The 26,370-nt window shown below is 40.8% G+C and overlaps 1 protein-coding gene across 2 annotated transcripts in view; it reads left to right on the top strand.

Moving 5' to 3' along the window:
• The first annotated feature begins 1,215 nt into the window (after positions 1 to 1,215).
• VSIG1 (V-set and immunoglobulin domain containing 1) overlaps positions 1,216 to 26,370 on the top strand; it is a 32,387-nt gene continuing 7,232 nt past the window's right edge. Inside the window, exons 1-4 of one of the 2 annotated variants that reach the window (XM_073361241.1) lie at positions 1,216 to 1,310; positions 6,079 to 6,239; positions 13,216 to 13,323; positions 25,224 to 25,422. In XM_073361241.1, the coding sequence (XP_073217342.1) occupies positions 1,262 to 1,310; positions 6,079 to 6,239; positions 13,216 to 13,323; positions 25,224 to 25,422 (517 nt within the window). In that variant the 5' untranslated portion in view covers positions 1,216 to 1,261. The remainder of the gene's footprint in view (positions 1,311 to 6,078; positions 6,240 to 13,215; positions 13,324 to 25,223; positions 25,423 to 26,370) is intronic. The other variant, XM_073361240.1, reaches the window with a different exon arrangement.

The following is a 26,370-nucleotide window of genomic DNA, read 5'->3' as shown; positions in this document are numbered from 1 at the left end:
TACAATGTTGCTTAAGTGGAAACAACTCTAATCATTGCAACTTGTGATTCTGAATCATTATCAACCGAAGTGGATGGAATAAAGAATGGAGAGCCAGGTCCTGCAAGAGTTTGAGCACCCACAGCTCCTCATGAATTTCACTGACTCCCAGGAGGTGGTCAGCCCCCAGCAGGATCAGGCCCCTGATCCTGTGAATCATTATCATGAATAGAACACTCAGTGCTCTTATAGAACTTTGCCACCACAGAACGCAGTGTTTTACAAAGAGGGGTGAGTATGGATAGCCCCATTATTACATGTGGGGAAACTGAGTCACTGGGACATTAAATGACTTGCCCAAAGTCACCAGCAGAGCCAGAAACAGAACCCAGGTCATCAAGTCCTAAACTCTGTTCACTGGACTATCCTGCTTTTTCTACTAAGCTCTGTAGGTGGTGGATATAGATTGAATATCCAGCCAGACTCTCTTAGGGACCTAGATGGAGAGCTTGATCTGCAAGGAGGCTACGTCCCTTTGGGATTTACCTTGATGATGCTGATAATTTTGTTAACTCTTTGTAACTAAACAAAGTCATAGTGCAATTTTCTTATCAAATTTGTTAGCACCATCCAAGTACATGGATCAAAATTGATTATATTCCATTATTTAAAAAAAACAACAGGCTCTTTTAATTTTATTTTAGGCTGTTGTCTCTTGTATGGTCTCCCTATAGATGTTTCAAAGCAGAATTATGCATGAGAGCACAGTGTAGCATTTCTATATAACTACGTGTTTCCATTTTTCAAACATACTCAAAGCATTATTGCCACAGTATCCATTTTTCAAAACAAATCATAGAATTTTTTCTTAAATTCTGTCACCCTTATTCACCAGGGGCTAGATTCTGCTATCTGGACTCATGCTGAGTAGTGCTTTACAAGGACTCCTCCTGGAGTTACTGGGAGTACTTGTGAAGCCAACGACTGCCTTGGCATGAATAATGGTGGTAGAACCTAGCCCTCTGTGATTTGCGGAATTCTAGGGTTTATTATTAACAAGTGTCTCAGGTGCACACGCCCCATGAAATGGTTTCAACTGAACAGTCACAAACTACTCAGAGAAAGGTCTATAGATGTTAAAGGAGGAAAACGAAAAAGCCTGTTGACACGTTGATACGCTGCTGATAAGGGAAACAAAAAAACCCACTTAAAAAAAATCAGTTGAGTTTTAGTCCATGTAAGCAGCAGCATCTGGGTTCTTTTCTCTCCAGACTTCGCGAAGATGTTTGCAACAATGCTGAAGATAGTTGCTATTATAGCAGCCCTTTCAGGTGAGAAAAACAAAGGACATAAATAAAATAGCAGGTGAGCTTTGCCAGCAAAGTAGGAGTACATCAGAGATTTACTTCTAGCTGGAATGAAAACTGTGGAGATGATCCAAAGAAAATATCTTGTGGAATCGTAACAGACAGAATAGTGATTTAGTATTTTGTCGTAGGATACTATTTTAGCATTGCCTACTTTACATTAATGCTTTGTTGCTGTAAATTGAGAAGAAGGCAAGAGTAAGCTTTAGTGTTTTCCAGACATCTCAAAATTAGATTTGTTCATGCTCGTCTTGTTTCTATGGGCTATATCCTTGGGAAATAATGACTTGGCGACGTTGGGCCCACGTTTCACTTTAGGCATGTGAATAATCCTTTGGACTTTATTGGGTCTACTCCTATGCTTAAAGTTAAATATGGATGCAAATCTTTGTGAAATCTGGGATTTATATGGTATATTAAGGCTTATACATTATTAATGCTTAAAGGAAGTTTAGTTACACTGAGCATTATTTTTAAGACATGTAGAAATAGACATTAAAAGCTTGATCCTGTGTGCTCCCAAGTACCCTCAACTGCTACTGAAGAAAATGGAAGTTGAGGGTGCTCACCACACCACAGATACACCTTGCAAGATAAAGACTTAGAGATGTTATTATTTCTTCTGGAGGTCACATGAACAATTTAAGCAGTTACTCCTGACTGTTGTTTATTATACACAAGTCTATTTTTCCTCTAAGCATAGCTAGTTACGTTACAAGTGTTAAGTAACTCAGTGTTAGCAGAGGTGTTAGTGAAACTATTTGGTTTAAATTTTAAAACTACAGATTTAGGTTTCAAATGGTGCAGATGTTCAGTATGGAAACTCAGACTGAGTACATCAGCAGTGCAGGCCTCTGCAATTGCCAACGTCAAGATACCAAATTACATTTAGTTTGTTAGAGATCAGGTGGGTGAGGTAATATCTTTTTTAGGGGGGCCAACTTCTGTCGGTGAAAGAGACAAGCGCTGAGCTCCACAGAGCTCTTCTTCAGGTCTGGGAAAGGTAATCAGAGTGTCACAGCTAAATACAAGATGGAACAGATTGTTAAGCATAAGGAATTAATTCATGTTGCAAAAACCCATTCAGAATGAAGTGGGCAATTAATACCTCTGTAGTCATAGGACAAAAGGAGAGTGAGGCCATGTCTGTACTTCCACTTTTGTGGGTATAACTTATGTTGCTCAGGGGTGTGAAAAAAATGACAGAAGTGCCGGTATGGACAGCTCTGTATCAGTGGGAGAATCTCTCCCGCCGGCACAGAGCAGCTACGCTGTAAGCTCCGTAGTGTATACTTGCCTTAGTGGGTTACAGATTGTTGTAATGAGACATACAATCGGAGTCTCTGTTGCATCCACAATTTTTTAGAGTCTAGCAGAGTGTTTGGTTTCCCGCTTAATTTATTTTGTTACCATTAAAAACTATATATTAACTTTTTCTGTAGCAAGCAACTCTCTCATAGTTATGCCATAGAGCATATAAACAGATTAAATACTTGTAAGGAAAGGCTTGCAAGATCAAGCACATAAACTTACTCACAGTTTGTCTCATTGACTACCTGCATGAGCAAGGGCTATGGGATTGATCCTGCACCTACTGAAGTTAATGGCAAAGCTCCCATTGACTTCGGTGTTGCTGGATCAGGCTCTTTGGGTCCAGTCCTACAAACACAATAGTGAGCACTAGCTTGCTACCAGCACTGGCTAGGATCCTGCCAGCACTGGATGAGAAATGCTGGCAGGATGGTGGTTAATAGGGCAGGTTGGAATATTTCCAGCTAAATGTATTTTCATTGAAATACGGTAATTCGTCGCAGCCAAAACATTGTGCGGCGATGTATCGATTTCAGCAATGGATAGGACAGGAAGGTTTCTGAGGTCCAGTGCTCTCTGGGCCCTTCTGACCACAGAGACAGAGAGAGAGAGATCCAACACCTGACCTTTTCAATTGGAACCCAGACATTTTGACACAAGGCTGTTTCGTGAAAATGTTTGAAAGATTTTGGTTTTGTTCTCATGTAAAACGAAAACCAATTTTAAAACATTGAAAGTTGTCCTCCTCCAGCCAGCTCTAAGGGTTAATACCAAAGAGGATAGCTTAACACAAAAACCTAGAGTGGTAGTATTATTTAATATTTATTTTATGCTCATAGAGAGGCCCCAGTCAGGATTGTGACTGGGTGAGAACAGTGCTGTTCTCTCAGTGAGAACAGTGCTGTAAAAACACATAGGAAGACAGGAAGGTCCCTGCCTTGAAGAGCTTAGAATCCATTTATAAAATATTTTCACTCATTGCAGTGGCTGATAAAGAAAGAATATTTAATAATTAAAATATATCAGAATCTATGGTATTTCTTTTCACACTATAGATCGTATCATACTATGGATTATTTGAGCAGAATACCCTATTGATGTTAGTGAGGATGGAGTTCTGTTTAAAAATTGGTAACAGCCCCCTAAGAAAAAATGCACAAATATTCCTTCAAAATAAGAATATTTTGTACCTGGTATCTCGATCAATTGTAAGTGGAACAAGCCCATCGGGAGCATTATTTTCTCAATGCAAAGTTTTCACACCTAATTCTCACATAGGAAAATACAGGAACCTTACATTTTTCTTCAATGTGGAACATTTTAAGAATGGACAGATGCACCATCAGAATCCTAAAGCTGTAGTTTGAAAATTGGATTCAACAGTATAACAAAAACCCCATTCTGCTGAAGTCCAGACTGCTTTACTTTAATGATTTCTTTTTGATTGACAGATGAAATTCACATTAGCTTGTTGCCTTGTCTAACCTTTAGGGACCAATTCCACATTCCTTTCCAACTCTGATTAACTTTAGTGTGATAAATAGGTGCATAAGAAATATATGATCCTACTTAAGGTTTGAAGGATTAGATTTTTATTTGTAAATGTTGGTAAATGTCAATTTCACCCATACATGCACAAACCAATGAAAAAAATATTTCCCTCTATACTAATTGAAATTTACAGAGAGGTAAAGAAAGAAAAATGCTGCTTGAGAACTTATTTTGAATCTCAACATCTACTGGCATTACATAATTATTGTCTGACCTCCCTATAATTTCCCCACAACCGTGGAATTGATAAAAATAGAAAATAATGCTTCTAAATAAACATCTGGTTTAATTATAATACTTATTTTTTAAAAAAATCAAATTTTGCCAAGCTTATCATACCTATTGCACACCAGTAATGTATCAATTATACAGGCAAGAATTATTGTCAGAATTACAGGAAAGTATGCAAAGAATTGTGTTCAAACAGACACTTATTTTAAATTGCAATAGACACCTTTAATGGTGTACTATATATTAAATATTTATTTTTGATCTCAACTCCATCTGTTTCATGTGGTATGTAGGTTGATCAGTTTTACAGAATTTCCTTTACCCCAGAAGGGGAAAACAATTCCAAAGATGATAACGTGACCATAAAAATAAATCCTAGTCTCACTATAACACAATATATCAGCTCACCCTATGCTCTAGAACGGGGTAGGCAACCTATGGCATGCGTGCCAAAATCGGCACATGAGCTGATTTTCAGCGGCACTCTCACTGCCCAGGGCCCGACTACCGGTCCGGGGGGCTCTGCATTTTAATTTAATTTTAGATGAAGCTTCTTAAACATTTTAAAAGCCTTATTTACTTTACATACAATGATAGTTTAGTTATATATTATAGACTTATAGAAAGAGACCTTCTAAAAACGTTAAAATGTATTACTGGCATGCGAAACCTTAAGTTAGAGTGAATAAATGAAGACTCGGCACACCCCTTCTGAAAGGTTGCTGACCCCTGCTAGTGGTAAATAATACTTAGGGCTTTTTACATTTTTAAAGCACCTAATTAGCTCTTGCCACCATTGCCCCCAGCTTCCATTTGGGAACAGCACAAATACATAGATGTGCACCAGAGCCTTGAGAAGCACATCAAGAAGCTAAGCTATTAGAGGAGAAGAACTGAGAAAGGATGCTTGGATTCTAGGAATCTAGGCTCCACAGTTTAGAGGAACCAGGTGCAGCAGCCAGTGAGACTTGGGACTGGCCTATCTGACCCTTGGGGACAAATACATATTGTCTGGGGTTGACGGTGCTGGGTGGTACCACTTGGGTGAGGAAGAGCAAGGAGCTCTGATGGTGGTTGTGAGGAAGAAGTGCAAGGAAGCAAGGGAGAGCTGGAAAAACATAGATTGCACAGGTGCTGGAACTAGCAGTGCGGGGGTTGGGGGAGGGGGTGCTGCTGCACCCTCTGGCTTGAGGAGGTTTCTATTATATACAGTGTTTACAGTTCAATGGCTCTCAGCACCCCCACTATCAAGATTGTTCCAGCACCTCTGATTGAATGAGCTGGCTGGGAAATAAGAGTTCACGTTCCAGGCAGCAGTGAGCACTCAGCTGGGAAAGAATGTAACTGTGTAGTGTTGACCAGGCCTGGGAAACTTAGATTTATTTTTCTTTTAAAAGAGGGCATGGAATTTTAGTGGATCTGGGTCCTATTTCATCTTCATCCCTCCCCAGCTACTAAATCGAGAACACTCATCCGATCACCAGGGAAAAAGTTATTGAACAGAGTGAAGAGGGCTATCACAGGTCTCCTGCAGAGCAGGGGGTGGGCGGGGGAACCAGTCCAACAGAACTCAAAGCAGTGTTTCTTAGCGTGCAGCAGCCCCTGACTGATCTCCCCTCACCATGCTTATTCCCTGCAGGCCACATCAGCAGCGTGACTGTGACAGCTCCCCAGAGCATGGTGAATGTCAGTGTTGGTGGAAATGCCACTCTTCTCTGCACTTATACAACAACTGGGTCTGTGGATTCACTTTTCATTCAGTGGAGTTTTTACAGTGCCAAAGAGAAACAACCTCAAACAGTAAGGAGAGATTTGTTTTTTAAAATTTATATATGCAGCTGTACGTATTGTCTCTCGAAGGTCCTTCTATGGCCCCTATTGCCATAATAGCGGAGAATCTTTAATGGTTTATACTCAACACCCCTGTGAAATAGGGAAGTGCTAATAGCCCTATTTTACAGATGGCAACTGGGGACAGAGAGACTGACTTGCCAAAGGTCACACAGGAAATTTGCGGTGGAGCAGGAAACAACCCAGGTCTCCCGAGTCTCAGGCTAACATCCTAACCCTTGGGCTATCCTTCCTTCTCTGTCTGGCTGATGTTGCTTTCAATGCCATAGGTTGTTATTCTGCTTTCTTAAGATATTGGTAGGATCTAGACATTGAAAAGAACTAGTGGGTCATGTATACTGTGTTCCCCATTTTAAGGGTATAATGAAAGCTCTTTCCCCCAGCACTTGTATCTCCAGGTCACTATAAAGTTTCCTCATAATATTATTCAGTGTAACCCGGAAGGCAGCATATGCTAACTTCAGCACAGAGTGGGAGAATACTAATAGAGGTTTGTTCCCTTCAAAAGGACAGAAAACATCTTATCAGCCACTAAGTAAAATTTCATTGGCATGAAAGCCCTGTTAAGTACCTCCCAGCAGCACAAAGGCATCAGAAGAGCAGCAATATGCAGAGACATAGTCTCATATTGCATAGCAGCAATATGCAGGGATCACCAGATCATCTAAACATCATACCTACCAGGGTTAGAAGCAAATTACACCTACCCCTTGTCGGTAGGCACATGAAACCTGACAGGCAGTGGAACCAATGAGGTGGAGGGGGAACAGGATGTGGGGAGCCAGTGCATTGGTTCTCCAATCTCTGAGTGCCATGGGGCTCCCTGCATCTTAGCATGAAATGTTTTGTGGTGAGGGCACAGATCCAGCCACAATCATGGTGCAGCTGGGGAAAGGGTGCACAGCAGCCTTTGGTAGCAGCACAGAGACCATTCTCAGGTCAAGGCACACACACACACTTGAACAAACAGATGACACCCTGGACCATGCCTGGTTGCTCTCCTCTGTGGCTCTAGCAGATGACCTTGCAGATTGTTTGAGTGGCTAATGATGGGTCCGGACAAATTTCTATCCATGCTTCTACTGCTTCCCTGGCCTTCTCAAGAGGTCAGTTACTCCATCTTCTTTGTAGTAAAACCTAATCCATTCTACACCTCCCTTCCCCCAACTGTAAAATACAAGGCTGTGGTAGCAGGTATTTTGTGGCCATCATGAGACTTCTGAACGTAATCTGCATATGTCACAGTAACTCTTAGATCAGTGTTTCCTGCTTCATGGTTACGTGCAGGCCTGGTCCTCTGTGTTCCTGAGTGCCCTCAGTTCCCTCTAACTTCAGGGAGAATTCCCTGTGCTCAGCACCTTGCAAGACTGAACCAATCTGCAGCAGCCTTTTCTCTATACAAAGAAATGGTGACTAAACGTGTCAATTCATTCTTTCTGTGCCCATGAAATACCCAGCTCTGGTGCCTTGTCATGGCCACTAGATACCTAGTCCCTTTGTCTTGCACAATTTCACTAACAGTTTTGTTCCAGAAATTCAGAGTTCTTGCTTGGGTGTTATAACTGAGAGTTGATTTAAACAGATTGACTGATTTAATACAGACCAGTAATGTTGTTGTTGATCAGTTTAACTGTTGTATACTTTAAGTGATATGCAGGAGGTACACCAGCACTGGTAGATCCACAAATAGTACTTGGATCATAAACTCTCTGAGGCAGGAACTGTCTGTATTTTGTGGATTGTACAGAATCTAGCACATCACTAGCATTAAAGAAGAAGAAGAATATATAGGCTTGAAAGAAATAGTTCTCTTATTTTTATATTAAACTGCTATCTGCCATACTATAGCAGTTAATAATAATTTGATAGCAAATATATCAGTGAGAAATATAAATTATGGCCCAACCCTGCATTCCTTACTCTATCAAGATGTATATACAGTACATTACCAGACTATATGAACTCTAAGAGTGACTAATTGTGTGAGTAAACATTGCTCATACCAGTAATCCTGTCCTCGTTAAGACTATTTGCATGAATAAAGGTTGCTCCTGTAATGGTTGTAGGATCATGCTCCATTTGCAAACGCAAGTTGTGTGCATTGCAGCCCTGTGTAATATCGTACTGTAATAGTCCAGTGTATTCTATTAAAATGTTAGTCTCACATTCAGACAGCAAGCACAGCACTCTAGTAGAATTCAAAAACATCCTTTTAGATTTGCTTAGAAACCACAATCTGTATTTTAGTTCCATTAAATTATTAATGCACAAAACCAACAAATAAAATATGTTTTCTGGTTGAAACTAAGAAAAATGAATAAATTGAAATTCTAAGTAACAGCTTTGGGCTTAGGGCTGATCAGAACCTTTCAAGGGATTCAGGCATTTGGAACCATGTGTAGAATGGAACTGGTGGGGAGAAAACAGCACCTGAGGTTTCTAATCATAAGATGTTGTGAATGTTCGGAGCTGACAACAACAACAAAGTGACTAAGACCCTAAATGCCCAAGGAACCACAAAGATCAAGCCCCCTTCAGGCTTCATCTGCTCTTACACACTTGGCACTCCCATGGAAGCTTTGTGCCCACCAGGAGGGCTGCATGAAACACGAGTGAGGAAAATTGCATCTGACTTTCCTCCTATAAGAAACCAAATACATAGTAAATTCATTTTCATGTCATACCAACCCCCCCCCCCACATTTGTAATGGAGGACGTGCAGTTTTGTTACCTAGAGTGGAATCTAGAAAGGCCAGAGTTTAGAGGCAAAACATCCTTGTGCTTCCATGGTAGTCCAATTAGGGCATTAGGCACAATCCTGCAAACACATGCAGACTGCCACTGACTTCAGTGATCCTACTCATGTGCTTAAAGAAAAGCATGTGTATGTGCCATTAATGTAGGATTGGGATCTTACTCTTTTTTTTAAATGCTTTTAACTGTTTGTTTAACCTTGGATTATTTCGCTGGGGCCCCTCACAATAGCGCTGTAATACCTTACAGTTTTAAACAAATATAATATAAAATTCATCATGCAAATGCAAGTAATAGGGGAAGGAAGAAAGGACCCTGACTAAAGCCAGTGGATTTTCACAGAACTATTTGGCATATATATCCTTTTAAATAAACTCTTTACACTACACATTTTAAGATGCAATTGGTTTTTCAATCTTTCCTGAACTGTGCATGTATCTTAAATTAAATGTTCACATATTTTTATCCTCATCATCTGTTACCGTTAGAAAATGAATCCATTGCAGTGATGTGTCAGGTGTGTGTTTGCAGGGTTTATAACCAGCATATATAAATGGCACAGGCTAAGTGGGACAATTTGGGTAATTTAGCTTATGTTCAAAATTCTATAGTGCTAAACTATATCTGTGACACACTCTTTTGTCTAGATTAACCAATTGGCAAAAGTTACCATAACATACATACAGTAGAATGGTACAATACAAGAGTACATTAAATATACCAGTATTGTAGCTTGTGCTATGCATTAGAACAATCACAAAATTGACCAATTTTGTCAGATTTTAAGTAAAAAAATTTCCCCTCAAAATTTTTTTTTTTTTTTGCATTTAAAATGGCCTCTTGTCCCCCGAATGAAAATTTTTGTGGAAAAATTTTTCATTCAAAGTTTATCATTTTGCAACACCCAACAAAAACTAACCAACAAACACAACACATAGCCTGGATTCCCCCCGCCCGTTTTCATATTTTAAAAAAGCCAGAACATTTTTGCAAAAATTCCCCCCCCCCTTTTTTTTCAAAAGCATCTGTAGGAAATATTTACCTTTCCCCATACAGTTGTAATTTTAACGATCTCTGATGTGTTAGCAAATGTTAGATATGGTAAGGGGGAACCAAATACCACTCCACTTACTCATGTGGCAGGTCTACTTGTATGAGTAAGTATAAGCACCTTTTGCCTGAAATATATAACATATGCAGAGACATTATCCTCACCAGGTGTAAATCAACATAATTCTGTTGATTTCAATGGAACAATGCTGATTTACAGCTGGCCCATTGTTTCCACAGTAGCAGTGAGTAATAGAGCAAATTCTATGGAACTTCAGGATTAATGAAGGCAAATTTGTGTCATTAAACAAGATCAATGTTTCAAGTACATAAGGGATCATTTAGGGTTGCCTTGTCTTAAAGGCCTAACATGATACAGCAATGAGCCATAGCTGCTCTCATTTTAGAAAAGTCACAGTATTTTACAGCAATGGTCCAAATACTACAGCTACAAGGATAGTGGAGTGTTTAGGGCTTTACTGTAGAACATCATGGTAACTTTTTAAACTGTAAGGCTGGGTCTGACACTACTCCTAATGAAATCAGTAAGAGTAGGATCAGGAGTGCTGCCAATGTTAATTTAAGGTGTAAGTCTTGTAAGGCTATATAGCCATTATACCTGGCATCGGGGTACATAGTGCTGCTGTTTCACAGAGTATATTCAGAATGATCTTTTAGCTCCCATTGTGCAGTTGCAAGGCTTCTTTTGCTATTTGTTCTGGTGTTTTCATATCCTGTTCTGCATCGCCAGCCATATGCAATGCTGGCCACAGGTGCTAGAGAGTTAAAAGCAAAGGCAGTTAAACAGGAGAAGATGAAATACCACAAGCAGGCTGCACACAGACAATGCTATGAGTAGGGGTGCAGCAAGCTGTGGAATAACAGGTGTTAGCAATGAGTATTTCATAGCAAAAGCAGCTATATAAAGTGTGAATCTGGTTCTCCTTTGCTAAGTAGGCCACTGCAAAATATAAAGCCTCACCCTGTTCTTATCCTAAGAAGTTTCTTATCTCTTATGTAGTGTGTTACACCATTGAGTGCAATATGCATGAATAGAAATGAGATGTTGGTTTTTGTTCTGATAATATAAATGTGATAGGTTCCCCTATTTCAACCAAACATTGTAAATATCAAATTAACAGTGTGATATCAATGATTCTTTACCTGTTTTTCTCTCTGTTTTCCCCGATCACCATGGCTGCGCAATGACAATATTCTGCACTTTGATAGTGGTTTCCAGGGGAGGGAATGGGAGTTAGGTACCTAAATACCTTTCAGGATCTGGGCTAGAGTAATTAACTGACTGACCCCAAGTCACACATCTTGTCAGCAACACAGCAGGTGTGCAAACCAGAGCCCCAATCCTGCAAAGACTTACACACATGTTTAACTTTACAAACCCTGTGTGTAGCCTCATTGACTTCAACATTAAGCATTTGCATAATGTTTAGAGGAGGGGAACCCAATGTCTGGACGCTGTAATTGGCTCTGCACAGGCAGACTGGATTCTGCCACATGAAGCCAATTGCAGGATCAGGGCTGAAATCTCTTGACTCCAAAGTCTATATGGACCTATTCTTAAAGTCTACAGTAATGCCCCCAAACCAGATTAAATATGTGAAAGGTGGAATTACAAAAGAGATTGTGTGCTGTAACCAGTACAATACTGTTGTTGATAGCAAGTTTAAGTTAAAATATTAGGAGAGTGATGGAAATGAATTTGACACTTGCCATTACATTGCATGTTATACTATATTTAGTAGCAGAGTTTTCATTTTTTACAAAATTAAGCTTGACTATTTGCAAGTGGTGACATCACTGTCTTTGTAAAGACAGGGCTAAAGGACCAGAAGGGAAAGAATTTTAATAATAGGTGAAATTAATAATATTTTACATTTATTTTCTGTATCAGCTTTCATCCTGAAAGATAACAAAATGCTTCCTGCATCCCTACTATGAACAAACACCACCGCTAAAACAGAGCCACTCTGGGGGCAAAGGAGACAACTAATTGGTGCACAACCTACTGTGCAATAGTTGGGGAGGAGAGATTTTGGTTCAGGGCACTGGACTAGGCTCTGACTCCTCTAAAGGCTTCACACAAACCACTGAGAGCAAGAATATCCTTCCCCCGACCCCAGAGTGGTAGCAGGGGTGGTAATATCTCGTCCTCCCAAGACCCCATCATCAGTCTCCAACAGATGGAGACTGACAGCACTCATTGTATAGCCTGTTTGCAGCCTGGTGGGCTCTTTGCTGAGTTATAAGAAACACTCCCTGAGGGGCTAATAATGCTGCCTCCACATTACGGTCAGTTCCAGTTCAGGGAATGAGACACAACCACCAGGAAATCAGACCAATGTCTCTTGCATAGCTCTGTAGGCAGCTTACTAATTAGGCCCTCTCCATATTATAAGAAAACTTCTCTCGGGCCAAGCCTGATTTTAAAATTGGATTTATCAAATGCAGATTTTGTTGTCATGTACATAGGACTTAGATCACTGAGTTGGCACCACTGGACTGTTCTCTGCAAAGTGGAAACAAAACAGTTTCTAATTATGAGGGATAGGGTCGGATTGGGATCTGAGTTGCAACAGTGTCATTCTGGGATAATGCCACTGCTGGCAATGGAATTATTCTATATTGACACCACCATAACCAATTTCATCCAAGCCAGTGGAGTTACCTCTGATTGACACTGGGGGGACGAAGATCAGAATCTGGCCCGTAAAACAACAAGGAAAGTGAACCATGGTCTTGGAAAAAAGCAAAAGTACCGAGAGTCTAGAGAGAAAGGAATCAGAAAGAGATCAGGCCTTATCTGCTGTGCTTAGAGCAAACAATTACATTATGCACTTGGTTTGTGTAATTTTAGACATAACTCAGTAATATCACAATAACGCACCCTCACTCTACAGCTCAAGGTTTAAGACGTATTGTGAAACAAGAGTCTGCCTACAAATGCTGCTGAACAACCCCTTTATAACTTTATAACTTTGCTAACGTCACTGACTTATTCAGAGCAGTTGTATAGAGCGGGTGTTCTCATGTTCTGTGCTTTTGTGTGAACATTCAAAGTCACATTAAACTCTTAGATCAGCACGTTTCTACTCAAATACAGCATTCCCTATGCCGCAAAATTCAGAGTATGGATGAAAAGTCAGTCAATCATTGTCAAAAGACGGTGTATGTGACAGATGCACGGGGGAGATGTAGCTGGAAACACCAGGTAAGTAAAAATCTTTAAAAATTACATAGTTTCATTTTTCTTACCAGGTTGGAGCCATAGAAACATTGTTCTATATTGAAATCCTAATGCCAATACAAGAACTGAGGTGAAATAAAATAAATGCCCTATTTTGACTTTTGTTTTTGCCCTGATTTTTATTGCACTTTTCACAGCCAGAACATCAACGTTATTTGGCTGTAGCTTTTGTTTTTCCCACAGCTCTTCTGTGTGGCTCGACTAGGGCCTCAGCTGCATGGTATTCTGTCCAACGAGTGTACACCATCAGCCTCCGCACTGTGTCTGAGCAAGTGAGGTTTGAATTCAGATTTCCCTCACAGGAATCGAGGGTGCACCTTCTGATGAGATAACAGTGCAAGTTGTAAGTTGTGTTGCGTGCTTTCCACATCATTGTGCTAAAGAGAGGCAAGCTTCATCAATGGCAAACGCACAAGAATTGGATGGGGAACTGATGGTCTAACTTTTTCAGTACAATCTGTTCTTCGGAACCCTGAAGAGCTGCGGCTACCAGACACTCTTGGTACAAGGGCTTTACATGGGGGCAAGAACTCATTTCTGTTCCCTCCTGCTTACACTCAGAATAGAGCACCATTTGTGGGAGTGCAGTAATAGACACAGGCTGTTGTCCCATGCCAATGGAGTTCAGAACATCCACCATAAAGCAGGGTGCATTCTGCCCTGGCAGGAGGGATATAGAGGAACTCAAATGTGGATGCAGAATTGGTTTCCTCCAAAGTAGCCACAGTAGCTATCCGTTGTTCTACCTCCCATCCACACACCTCCAGAACACCATTTGACTTCAATGGGATTTTTCTTCCAAACTGAGCAGGAAATAGCCCACTGTATATTGAAGCTTAATACTACTTTTTAGAGTCCTGCATAGCCAATGTGGAAGAGAAGCCTATTTGTGCTTGGTGCATTACTCAAGAACATTTCAGCCACAGGTACGTGCCGTATGACACAGTGAGGGTGAGAAGTGACCTGATCTTCAAGCCCTTCCTGCATCACTGAAAGCTGGCCAAGGGCTGCTTTGATTTATATCGCTAATTTCCAAAGATTTCAGCCCTCCCCTGTCTCCTTGCTGTACTTTATAAGTTTCCTAAGATGCCTCCCCACACCAATTCTCACAACATGCAGCAGAGACAAGAGGCCTGCAGTCATCATTAATTTTTTTAATTAACCTGCAGAAAAAATCTCAGAATCGATGTATCAGAGTCCTATCATTCTCTGGCAGATCACAGTGTAACCAAAAAATGTGTGGAAAGGAAGCTCAAGTTGCCAAAGGCATTTGGGGCCAGATTTTGATCTCAGGCATGTGATATAAATCCAGAGTAACTCTGCTGAAGTCTAAGGGACTCTAGTGAAATCAAGGGAGTTAGTGTGGATTTAACCCTATATAGCTGAATTGAGAATCTGGGCCTTGGTCTCTGATTAGTAGTTAAGGTCTACAGCATTTGTTCTTTAACTAGCGTGTAAGATATTTAAAGGGAATAATTGCTGAATACATTTTTTTCTTCGCTGTTTTTTAAGTTCTGTTTAGACTCAGACCCTGGAGTGATGCAATGGTGTCAGAATGATAAAGAGGTTGATATGGGTTCTTCTCTGCCTTTATTTCTGGTGTGGAAAAGAATCTAGCAAAGTAATTAGAGAAAATGCTAATCAGAAAGTGATGAAACAGTGCAGTGTGGCTGGATCTTCTGAGTACTCAGTCCTGGAAGTCTGCAGCCCTTTGATTATAATAACATAGATTGAAATAATAAGGGGAGTGCCCCAGTTTTGGTGGTTGTCATCACAGGTAGTGCTGTAGAATGGCATTATCTCGCGGGAACTGGGTGAAGCAAGAGGAAGAGAGTGGGACAAGAGAAGAAAAGTATCCGTGTCCCCAAACAAGTCCATAGGGAGCAAAACAGAATATTGGACGAGCCAGGGGTGAGACAGTGTAGGGCACATGCCATCCCCAGGCCCCTTTGAATAAATGCTGCAATGTAGACTCAGCTGAGATGGAGAATCTTTATGAATAAAAAATACAAATAAAAAAATGAAGCCATGGGGTTCCTCCCCTGAAAACAATGAAGTACCTGATGCAACTACTTACATTTGAAGGGAGAGGAAGCTGATGGAGGAAAGTCTCTTCTCTGTTGAAGGGGTCAGGAACTCAGCAGGGGTCAGATACACTTGTGAGAGGGAAGAGATGGATAGAGGACTCCGAGCTGAGATTCCTCATTCTCCACCATCGGCTGCTGCTGCTTCCTCTGCTAGTAGGCAGGGAGCCCCAGCAAATCCCCACACAGGCATCAGGTTTGCCTGTTGCCCCCAATTCAGATGAGTCCTCATCTCACGAGCCATGGAGGAGGGACAGCCAGTATATGAGAGAGATGACTGGCTCCCTCAAGCCAGTGTGAGGGAGAAGAGGGAAGAGTTGAGCTTCCCCATGCTCTCCCTTATTTTAACCCCTGTTTGCAGCCCAAATCACATGCAAAATCACAAGGATGAATTGCTACAACAGCCTTGAAAACATACAACACTAAATTCTTCTCTCAGTTTCACCAGTGTAAATAGTTCTCTCATTTCCACCAGCTCCACTGACTTTGGTCAGCAGGGAAGGGAAAATGTTGACTTCAGTTGTGTGGAGTGGAGTTTGGAGAGCTAGATAATGAAGTCCCTTCTACAGCTGGGCAGATGCTTTCCTAGAACCAGGGCTGTTTGGCAGAAGCAATGTATGCAGGAATGGACAGATGACAAATACGTCTAGGAGTGACAAATATGTCAGTTTGTCGATTCACAAATGAGTCACCACAAGCATCTGTTCATGTGAAAAGTGGAAAGGCTTCATTTCTACCTGACACTCATATCAGCAAACCAGCCTCCACTGAGAGGCAGCACAAACACAGTGTGTTATGAATGTTTCACTGACAGAGAAGCCATTTTACCAACGCCCACATATTCAGCTCATCAGACCTGACCAATGTTCTGCCGGAGCATGGTATGGGGCATGCACAGTGGTCTCCTCTGGCTGCACTAAGCATGTTTTCTTTTTCTCCTTTTTATGAAAGTAATTAAAACCAAGATGATGCAGGAAAAGTTGGTGCCCAGCTTGTAGGCACCTATTGCACCACCATGTGGAACAGCCAGCTTCAGGAAGGACCTTTGGACTCCAACTCATCTGATTGGCCAAGACTATCAGAGAGACGGAAGGCCCCAGATTCATGCTTTCTTGAACACCTCCTTCTGGTTTATCAGTGGAATGTGATCCCAGGTTTGTTATGTGGCAGCTGACGTGATGGACAAGGAGACAGTGCTCCTACTTCCTGCCAAAACAGGGCAAAATGGCCTTTGGCCATTTTGTGGCCCAGGGCAAATGCACCACAAAAATGCAGCAGGTAACTGATGTGCCTGTTTTGTTCTTTCATTTTGTTTCTCTGGGAGCTTCATGTGCTCCTGCAGCCACCCCAGCAAACTATTCCATATTTTTTTAGTGGAGAGAACGTGCATAATGTTTTGTCCCCCCTTCCCACACACACTGCCTGATTCTCACAGTGATTTTACACTGGTGTCACTCCATCACCTTCATTGCAGTTGTTCCTGATTAACACAAGGGTAAATGAAATCTGAATCAGGCGCTTTGGGTCTGCATTATGTGTACATGAGATTATTATGTGAAGGGTGAAATTTTAGGAAGACTCCATCCTGATCATATAGTTGGATTTAGTTCTTTGAAAAGCCATTATTTTTTCTTATCTATCTCAAGACTCTTACAAATATATTTAGAACAAGTAGTAGCTTTATTGATTGATTTAGTTAATAGGAATATAAATCTTATTGTGTGTTTTGTGGCAGGCCAAAGATGCTCTTGTAAGAACCACTATCTCTTAAGGCAAAAGGTCCACCTTCCCCTGGGCCTGGCCACTTTTCCTTTTTGATACTCTCCAAAATGAAGTTTGGCAAGATGCAAACATAGGGCCAGATTCTCTGTGTCACTTTTGTGCTTCCCAATTTCTGGATTCGGCCCCTTGGCTGCTGTAAATTGTGCTGTCTTGCAACAACCCCCTACGGCCATTATGCTGTTGCAAACATAGACAGCAGGCAGCAAACTGTGGTCCTTTTCTTTCCACAGTACAGCCTCTATTCCACAGGCTGTAGGGAGAGCAGCATAGAGTCAATGCATCAGATCTACACTGCCAAAGGACCCTCCTTACACCAAGGAGATTCCTGAGACCTGGCGTATACACAGCAGAATCTAGCCCATTGGAGCAAATTCGGCTTTCAGTTTGCAATAGTAGCCTCAATGAGGTTGCTCCAGATTCACATCAGTGTAACTGAGCATTACATTTAGCCCACTAAAGGTATTACAGAAGATTGAAACTTTCGGGTGGAGGTGGTCAACATTTTACATACAAAATGTTGTGGGTTTTTTTTAATGAAAAATGCCGTTTTCATCAAAATGGTAATTTCTGCAGGGAAATGTCAATTTTCAAGGAAATTTTGGGATGGTTTACCATTGAAAACACTAGTCTGAGCGGAAACTGGAAAAAATATTGGCTGGAACAGATGAAAAGTTGCAGTAAAACCAAAACATTTTCCCCCAACCAGCTGTTTTGACTTTCAGTTGCTGAAAACTGAAAGGGGTTTTTGTTTATTTCCCAGTTTTCTCGTTTGTAGTTTTTCAACAAAACCCTGACAAATTTTGTACAAAAATGTTGACAAAGAACAAAAAATTGTTTGTGTGTGTCAAAAAATTTCACAGGAAAAAAAAAAAGGGGGACCAGCTCTACTTTCAGGTAACTTTGCCATATTAGAGACTTACCATCAAAATGGGTCTCGCGCACTATTTAAAAGGGTAGCAGTGCCAGACCAAAGGAAGATCTCAAAGGTTAGATAGGCTCTGATGTACAGTGTGAAATTAAGTTTTGTAAACATTCACATTTTGACTCCTTGTAGGGCAGAGATGAAAACTCTGGAAGGACAGCATTAAAAAACAGCATTTTAAAACAAAATATAAAGTACTTATTTTGAATGAACTTGTTTAAAATCAGCAATTAAGTTACAGCTTATTAACTGAATTAAAATTAATTACACTTTAAATGAAGTTTCCTGTGTACAAAATCCACTCATACCGCTGGAATAAAATATCGTTTCTAATTAATCACATTACTTAGTCTTTTCAGTATTCATCACCTTTCCTCAGAGTGATAAACAAATGACACAGTTGCTGAGAGACTGGGAGAAACTGAAGTGAAACTGAGTGCATTTCCTTAGGATCTACAGTTGCATTTATGTTTTACTATAAGAAAACTGAATCTGTAAAAAAAAAAAAAGTAAATATTCTTGGCTCTGTTGACACCTGTCCCCGATTTTTCTGCATACATAAAATATTTTCTCTGTATTCATTTAGCTACAAAGATGGAACACGACAGATTAGCTTTTCAGAACATCATATGGGGCTTAGCCACACAACCCCAACTGACTTCAAATGGAGTTTCATTGTTGAAACCACAGCCACATGCAGCAATTTTTAATGTTTACTGCAGAGAATTAACTGTGTGTGAAATTCATGGTCATGTTACTCAAGACTTATTCCTGAGGAAGATGTGACAATGAGGGCACAGAAAGGAGAAGAGTAACTTATAGTGATCTGGCATTCTGTGTGGCAACTTCTGACATCATTTACACTGATACAAATGCTAAGTAGCTCTGAGGTCAATTGAAAGCAGAATTTAGTCTTTTTTGGTACTCAAGCACTTTGACTGAACATAATGAGTCTGCTGCTCCACTTATGCTGGTGTAAATCAGGAGTAATTCCAGTGAAGTGGTGTAAAAATAGTGTGAGTCTGGATTAGGCCCAATGTTTCTCACTTTCATCTCACAGACACTGATGCAATTGACTTAATGGAGCTGTAAATCCTAGTAACTCCATTAAAATCAATAGAGTAACATTAGTGTGAGAGGAGAATGATGTCCCATACTATTGTTTTTGTAACTACAGCTTCTCAAAGTAAACAGTACTGGGCAAAATTCTGTTCTCAGTTACATTGGGGTAAGTCTAGAGTGACACATTTGCTGTTATTAATGTACACCAGTTTAAATGAGGTTGGCCCACTGATACTAGAGACAGGCCTGTACTAAACCACTTTATCCAAACATCTGAAATTTGGGGGCATTAGGATCCGGATTCAGATCCTAACTCTGCAACGCAGGTCTACCTCTAAACATCAGTAAAACATTCTTAATTGTGGTAAAATATGAATCAACATTAGCAGAAGTAGGAAAGCACAGATTCTTAGAGGAAAGCAGGACCCTTAAGGTCTAATGTCTACACTGCAGCTGAAGGCAAATCTCCCAGTCTGGTTAGACAGACTCGCACTAGCAATGGCTTCTTGTCTACTCCCACTGCACTTATCGACTTGCTGTATATGTTTCTATCAGCTTGATCAGTTTCCCAGGGATGCCATACACTCTCAAAACATATCATAACCCTTTCTACCAAATGCTACCAAAAGCCTGTTTGAAGTCGATAAAGGTGTTGTAGCAGGTTTGGTTGTGTTCTGTGCACTTCTCCAATAACTGTCTTATCACAAATAGCTGATCTATCGTACTTCAACCTAGTCTAATCTGGTCTCTCCCTCTGCAATCGTCACTTCCACCTATCTCTCTAGTCTCCTCTGCAATGCTTTTCTCAGCACTCTCAATACATGGATTTCTCTGTAGTTCTTGCACTCATTCTGATCTCCTTTTTAATAGATTGGTACTATTATAGCTTTCCCCCATTCACTCAGCACTTGCTCTTGTTTGTAAATCTTGTTGAATAGCTTGTACATCACCTTTATCATGTGTCCCTCACCTGCCTCCAGCAGTTATGTCATCACTTTCTGGCACCTTTTTCTTTTTCAGATTTCCTATTGAGATCTTTACTTCTAAGAATTCCAACATCTGCTCTCCCTCATTTGTAATGGAGAGCTTTTCCAGGACCTTTTCATCTACTGTGTTCTGCAAATTGAACAGCTCTTCAAAATATTCTTTCCATTCATTATTCTTTGCTTATTTTCCCACACTTGTCTTTCACACTGATATCTTCAACTCATATATCTTGCTTTGTTCTCTTGTTTTGCTTTGCGTATTCTGCTTGTTTACACTGTTCACCAAAGACCATGTTTTTCTGGATATCTTGTTCCTTCAATTTGTCCATGCGATAGTTCTTAGCTCTCAGCACTTTTTTGGTTGCTCCCAACCTCAATCTTACTGACGCCAGCACTAAGTTATGATCCAATCTGATATTAGCACAAATGATCGGCATGACAACACACTCAATTTCTATCTGCGAGTCACAAACATAAATTCAGTCATGTTCTTCATTTGCCCATCAGGTAATATCCACGTCCACTTCCTCTGCATCTTTATTTGCTGAAATAGCTTGTTGGTTATCACCAGGTTGTTCCTTAGGCAGAAATTTAATAGCTCTTCTTTTTAATTTTCTTCACCAAGTCCAAATCTGACCACTGCTCCAGCCCAGGAATTCTAGGCCGAACCTACTTTCGGATTAAAATCTCCTATCACCAATAATGTCTGTCTTGAAACGATTAGTATTGCTTTCTGTAGATTATTATAAAATTTGTCAGTTTCTTCCTGAGTGCTGCTGAGGTGAATGAATATACTTGTACTATTGAGACTGCACAGGATTTGATTCTGAATCCTGCCTTCAACGTACAAGGAGATATCATCTTAAATGCCATAAGAGCCTGGTTTGCCATTGGCTTTGGCACCAATGTGACTTTGTCCCAGCATCCACCATCTTCTCTTCCCAATGTCAATATCCTGTGTTCATTGTAGTAGAATTCTCCTTTGCATTCCTATCTCATTTTGCATAGACTGACAATTTCCCACTCATATCTTATCAACTCATGCATTATTAGTGCAAGGTGCTCCAGCCTGGTATAATGTTCTTACATTCCATGTTCCGATAAATGTCTCCTCCTTTTGAGTCCATTACGTAATTCCCTGTTCTGCATGTAGCTATGTTTGTTCTGATCACATCCTTTTCACCCCAATTCAATTTCTGAGCAGTGAACACAGCCCTGGTTTGTCTGGGCAACAACCAAGCCAGCCTACTTTTGTTTCTCTTTCCATTTTTCATTCAGTTTGTGTGGTCTAATATTCACCAAGTGTTCAACCACAACTCCTTGGCTTTGTGGTTGACCAGCATATTGTAATCTGACTGTAACAGTGCTCTGAGCTATCCACTAGCTTGCTCCTGTACTGTTTCTGCCAATATTATCCTTTGGAACTTGGTTTGCTGGTTTCACTGTAGGAGATTTCATACACTTGAGAGCCAAGCGTGCCCATTCACTAGCAGTTGTTGCCGCTAGCTACCCAATAGGTTTAGCATGCCAGCTACTCAGAGGTGATACCTTTTGAGCTCACCCCATATACACCCTACTCTGTTACATTGGTGTTAATCAGGAGAGACTCCAAATTCAGTGGCATGACTCTGGTGTGAGACAGGTATGAATGAAAGTAGATTCAAGTTTATGCATGCTCCACCTTTCTTCTGAGGCTATTGAGTGACACTGCAAGGCAGATGTGTCAAAAGTATCTGTGTTCTGTTGTAACCTTGACCTGTAAATATATTTTGAGGAGCTGTAGTAGGTTCTAAGCAAGTACAGTCATTAAATAAGCAGCAAAAATAGAGGCCAGAATGATTTATACGATATATGCACCAGTGGTTTGTGGAGAGAGAGATGTATCGAAAAGAGTTTTCAATTCTTATCTCACATATATGAATAAGAGCATCTACAGGTATACTAGCTAAGAGGAAAGAGCAGCAGTCAATGCTTATACTTCAGGGGATACACGTGCAGTCAGGAAGAACTTCCCCTCCCATGACACAGTACTGCAAACATAGGTATGTAATGACCATTTAAAATCTACCTCTGAAGCATCCGCTATTCAATGTCACACTAGATGCCTCATTAGTCTGTTGCAATAAAACAATTCCTGCATTAATCTTAGTGACCGCAGCTCACCTCATCAGTTAACCATAGAAACAAAGAAAAACATTATTTGCATACATAATGGCCCAGATCTTCATAGGTGTTTAGTCACCTAAATACCTTTGAGCGTCTGGGCCTATGTGGGTAGTAAAGACTGAGGTGTAGATCAGCAAAGCTCAGCTTGTCTAATATTATAGCATATTATTAGAGCTCAGCGCTCACTTTTCTCTTCTCCCTACCCACCCCTTCTCCCACAGCTATACTCCCATTTGAGCTCATCTCCTACCCAATTAACTTCCTGATAAGGGGCACACCTGCAGCTGCTTTAACATCAAAGCTTTCTATCATAGAATATCAGGGTTGGAAGGGACCTCAGGAGGTCATCTAGTCCAACCCCCTGCTCAAAGCAGGACCAATCCCCAATTTTTGCCCCAGATCCCTAAATGGCCCCCTCAAGGATTGAATGCACATCCCTGGGTTTAGCAGGCTAATGCTCAAACCACTGAGCTATAACTCCCCCAACATAGTGTTATTGTACATAGTGTTATTCCTGCCTGGGATGGTTGAGAGAGTAAAGTTTGGCAGAATCAATGGCAGGAAAAGCTGTGGTCTATTTTAACTCACATTTTGAGTTCTGTTCTCTGCCTGACAATGCTACAGGTTCTAGATGTATTCTGAGGGAAAAATAAACACCCTCAGGGTAAAATCCTGTCCCCCACTGACTTCAGTGAGGCCAGGATTTCACCCTTAATGTGTTTTTATCCCTCTTCATAGCTAGAATGAAGATGTTGGTGCATTTATGATAGTGCCATGCTGTGGGAATACAGTAGCTGCTATAGCACAGCAGGTACACAGCCTGGGTTTTGACCTTCATTGAAAAATCTTATCTTTGTATTAACCAACTGTACGTTGGCAGTTTTGGGGTGTAGCTTGCCTTAAGCTAACAAAGACATCCAGATAACATTGATTAAAGACTTCAGTCAACACTGCGTCAGGGTGCACAAGTGTTTATTTTTTCTTCAAAATGCAATCTACAGATCTGCAAGGCAAATGGAACTGTGCTTATTGTCTGGGGGGTGGGGATTCATAGCATGAACTAAAGCTGACTGGAAATCTTTGACAAAATAAAATTTTGATGAGTCAGAAGCAAATGGAACTTGACCAAAATTTGTGAAACTTCCCCTCACACACTTTTCAACCACCTCTTGTAATAAGCCAACTGTCAGTCCAGCAGTGACAAATATTATTGTATCATTGTTCCTGAAACACAGTTGATATGAAAGAGGCTATACTAATTAAGGACCCAATCCTGTAAACATATTGGACATATTAATCCTGGACATATTAATATTGCTGACTACCATGGGAAGACCCACTAAAACAATGGATCAGCTCATTATGCCTGGAGCACATTGTTTACGAGAAGAGCACGTCAAGTTGTACATTGCCAATTAGTCATGGGACAGCATTTATCAAAGCAGGCATAGAGTAGAGCACTACAAATTCCAAGCTGTAGCACTGTTATGCAGGAGTATTATTGTTAAACTCTGGATAAAAATGGCAACTGTTTCAATATGTCTTTCATAGAAGTTGATTTTTTTCAGTACACTGTTTTATAATAGAACTAAACAGGGCTGAGTGTGACTAGTTTATCAGAACTTTTTACATTCCTGAACCAAACCCATCACCATGGGGTCTGAGATATCAGTAGTCCTAGATAGACTGAAGGCCTAAGATTCAAACCACTACCATCCACAATGGGCCCAGTTCTACATTTCATTCGAATCAATGGAGGTTTTGCTATAGACTTTTATGGGAGCAAGTTCAGTCCATAAGTCTATAGAAGCCACTCCGGTTTTCACATTGCTATAAAACAGGAGTAACACTACTAACGGCAATAGAGCTCATCTGAATGTACAACAGTAAGTCTCTTATTTGAGGGAAGATGCTGGATGTTTGAAAGACAGATGCAAATCCCCACAATGTGCCCAATATGTCAATAATTTCCCATTAGATGGAGAAGTTACTCCTGACTTACATCCCTACAGCATATTGGGAAAAGGAAAGAGCTGGGGCCTGCCTGAGCGTCTCTGATAATAGCCCCACCCCTGCATGACACTGATGGGGATGGAAACATTTTGATTGCATGTCTAGTATTTTTGTTGTATGTATGGCACTCCAATGGCTTGTGGTAGACACCTCTGCCCTGTATTGTGATTGCCTCCACATTTACTGCAAACATAGCTGGTCTCTGGTTTGCTTACCCTTGTGTTTTGTCTTTCTGAATTAGCCAGTCTTAGCCATCTTTAATTAGATGCACTTCATCCCTTTTACTGCTTGCTTACACTTTCATTTAGAAAGCAGAGTTTTCACTAACCCTGCAAATATCCATTTTTCTTTGCAATGGCAATTCCATTTCTTATGATAATCTTGTACTGGCCATACATGATAATCTTGTAACAGGACGTATTATCAGTTACATTACAAATAATTTGCCCTCTAATTAGCCCTTCTGTTAATAGTACATAACTTAGCTTTATTGCTTAGGTGTGTAACATAATGGTCCATAATCTTGCCTGGCAGTTGGTTTCTTGTAAAGAAAATATGCCTTTCCCAAATATCCCACTCTATTTCTGCAGTTTCCACAGTGTATTAGCTACTAGACACACACCCAGAATGACCCAGTCCCTGCCCTGAGGAGCTTATCATCTAAGAATATGATTAGAAATTTAGATTGCAATGTACAGCATGGTTTTAATCACAGCTTTCTTTACAGGGAATTGGGCATAAGATGGCTTTTCTTCTTTTGAAATTTCTTTGTATTTGACATAGCAACATCAAACAAAATGCAATAAAAGCTCACTTCTTAGTTAACTAACGATCTGTTTTGTGTCACAGATCTATTATTTTCAGAATGGACAGGCTTATGAGTATGGGGAGTTCAAGAACAGAATAAATGGGACAACAAACCAAGGAAATGCATCAATAACAATCTCCAACATGCAGCCCTCGGACACCGGGTTCTATACCTGCGAAGTTTTCAACCCACAAGATTCAAATGGACGGAACCAGAAATCAGTGGCTGTCAGTGTACTGGGTAATTTATTTTGCATTGTGTTTTTATCACATAGTGTTGAATTGGGATTCAAAAATGCACCACAGGGTACCCAAGAGAATAATGTAATGGGGAGTGGATGTGAACATTGGCATCTTTTGGTCAGTTAGTGCAGTGAGCCCCCTGGAGCTGTGCGATGCAGTAACTATCATGGTAAAGAAACAGGACTTATTTTAATTGATAGAAAGATTCTTTTTCCGGGCTGCTGGACACAGACAGAGCCAGTGGTATTCTCCACCTCCCAGACAAACAGCACCCGTGCTGCCTCATGTGATGGGTATGTCTACACTGCAGCTGGGAGTAAGCCTCTCAGAGCAGGTAGACAGATTCGTGCCAGAGGGGCTCAAGATGGCATGCTAAAAATAGCAGTACGGTCTGAAACCTGTCCGTATGGACATTGTGGCTTGGGCTGGACTTCAGGCTTTCGGGAGGTTCACTCCCAGCTGCATGTAGATCCACCCTCTTCATCCTGGCCTGGATGAAGCAATCATGGAAAGGATTGCTGACTACACTGCCTGTGGAACATTGCTCACCCCTAGTGAACAGGGTGACATGTTTATGCTGAAACCTTTGCTCATCTAATAACTACACTCACCTGTCCTAATGGCCAGTAAAATCTGAGTCGCCATGGGAGTCCTCCATGTAAACCTTGCTGCATTATAGAGCCACCTATTACAATGGCCAGAGAAATATATGTCCCTTTGGTAGCTGTTACTACCCAGCTTCACTGGGTAGTAATTAAAACACACTTTTAGTTGGGAACCACAACCACACCCTGAAAACATTACCTGAGCTAGGATTGCTGGCCTAGGCTTTAAGGCGGAGCCCAACGTTTTAAAATTTGGAAGCCTAAAGCAGCTGTGAAAAGCAGGCCACTTTTTGATATAGTTTTAGGCCCCCAAATCTGAAAATGCTGGCCATAGTAACTTA

This window comes from Lepidochelys kempii, chromosome 9 (assembly GCF_965140265.1).
Source record: "Lepidochelys kempii isolate rLepKem1 chromosome 9, rLepKem1.hap2, whole genome shotgun sequence".
Classification (NCBI taxonomy): domain Eukaryota; kingdom Metazoa; phylum Chordata; order Testudines; family Cheloniidae; genus Lepidochelys; species Lepidochelys kempii.
The sequence above is the reverse complement of the archived record's forward strand: the minus strand, read 5'-3'. Positions and strand labels throughout refer to the sequence as shown.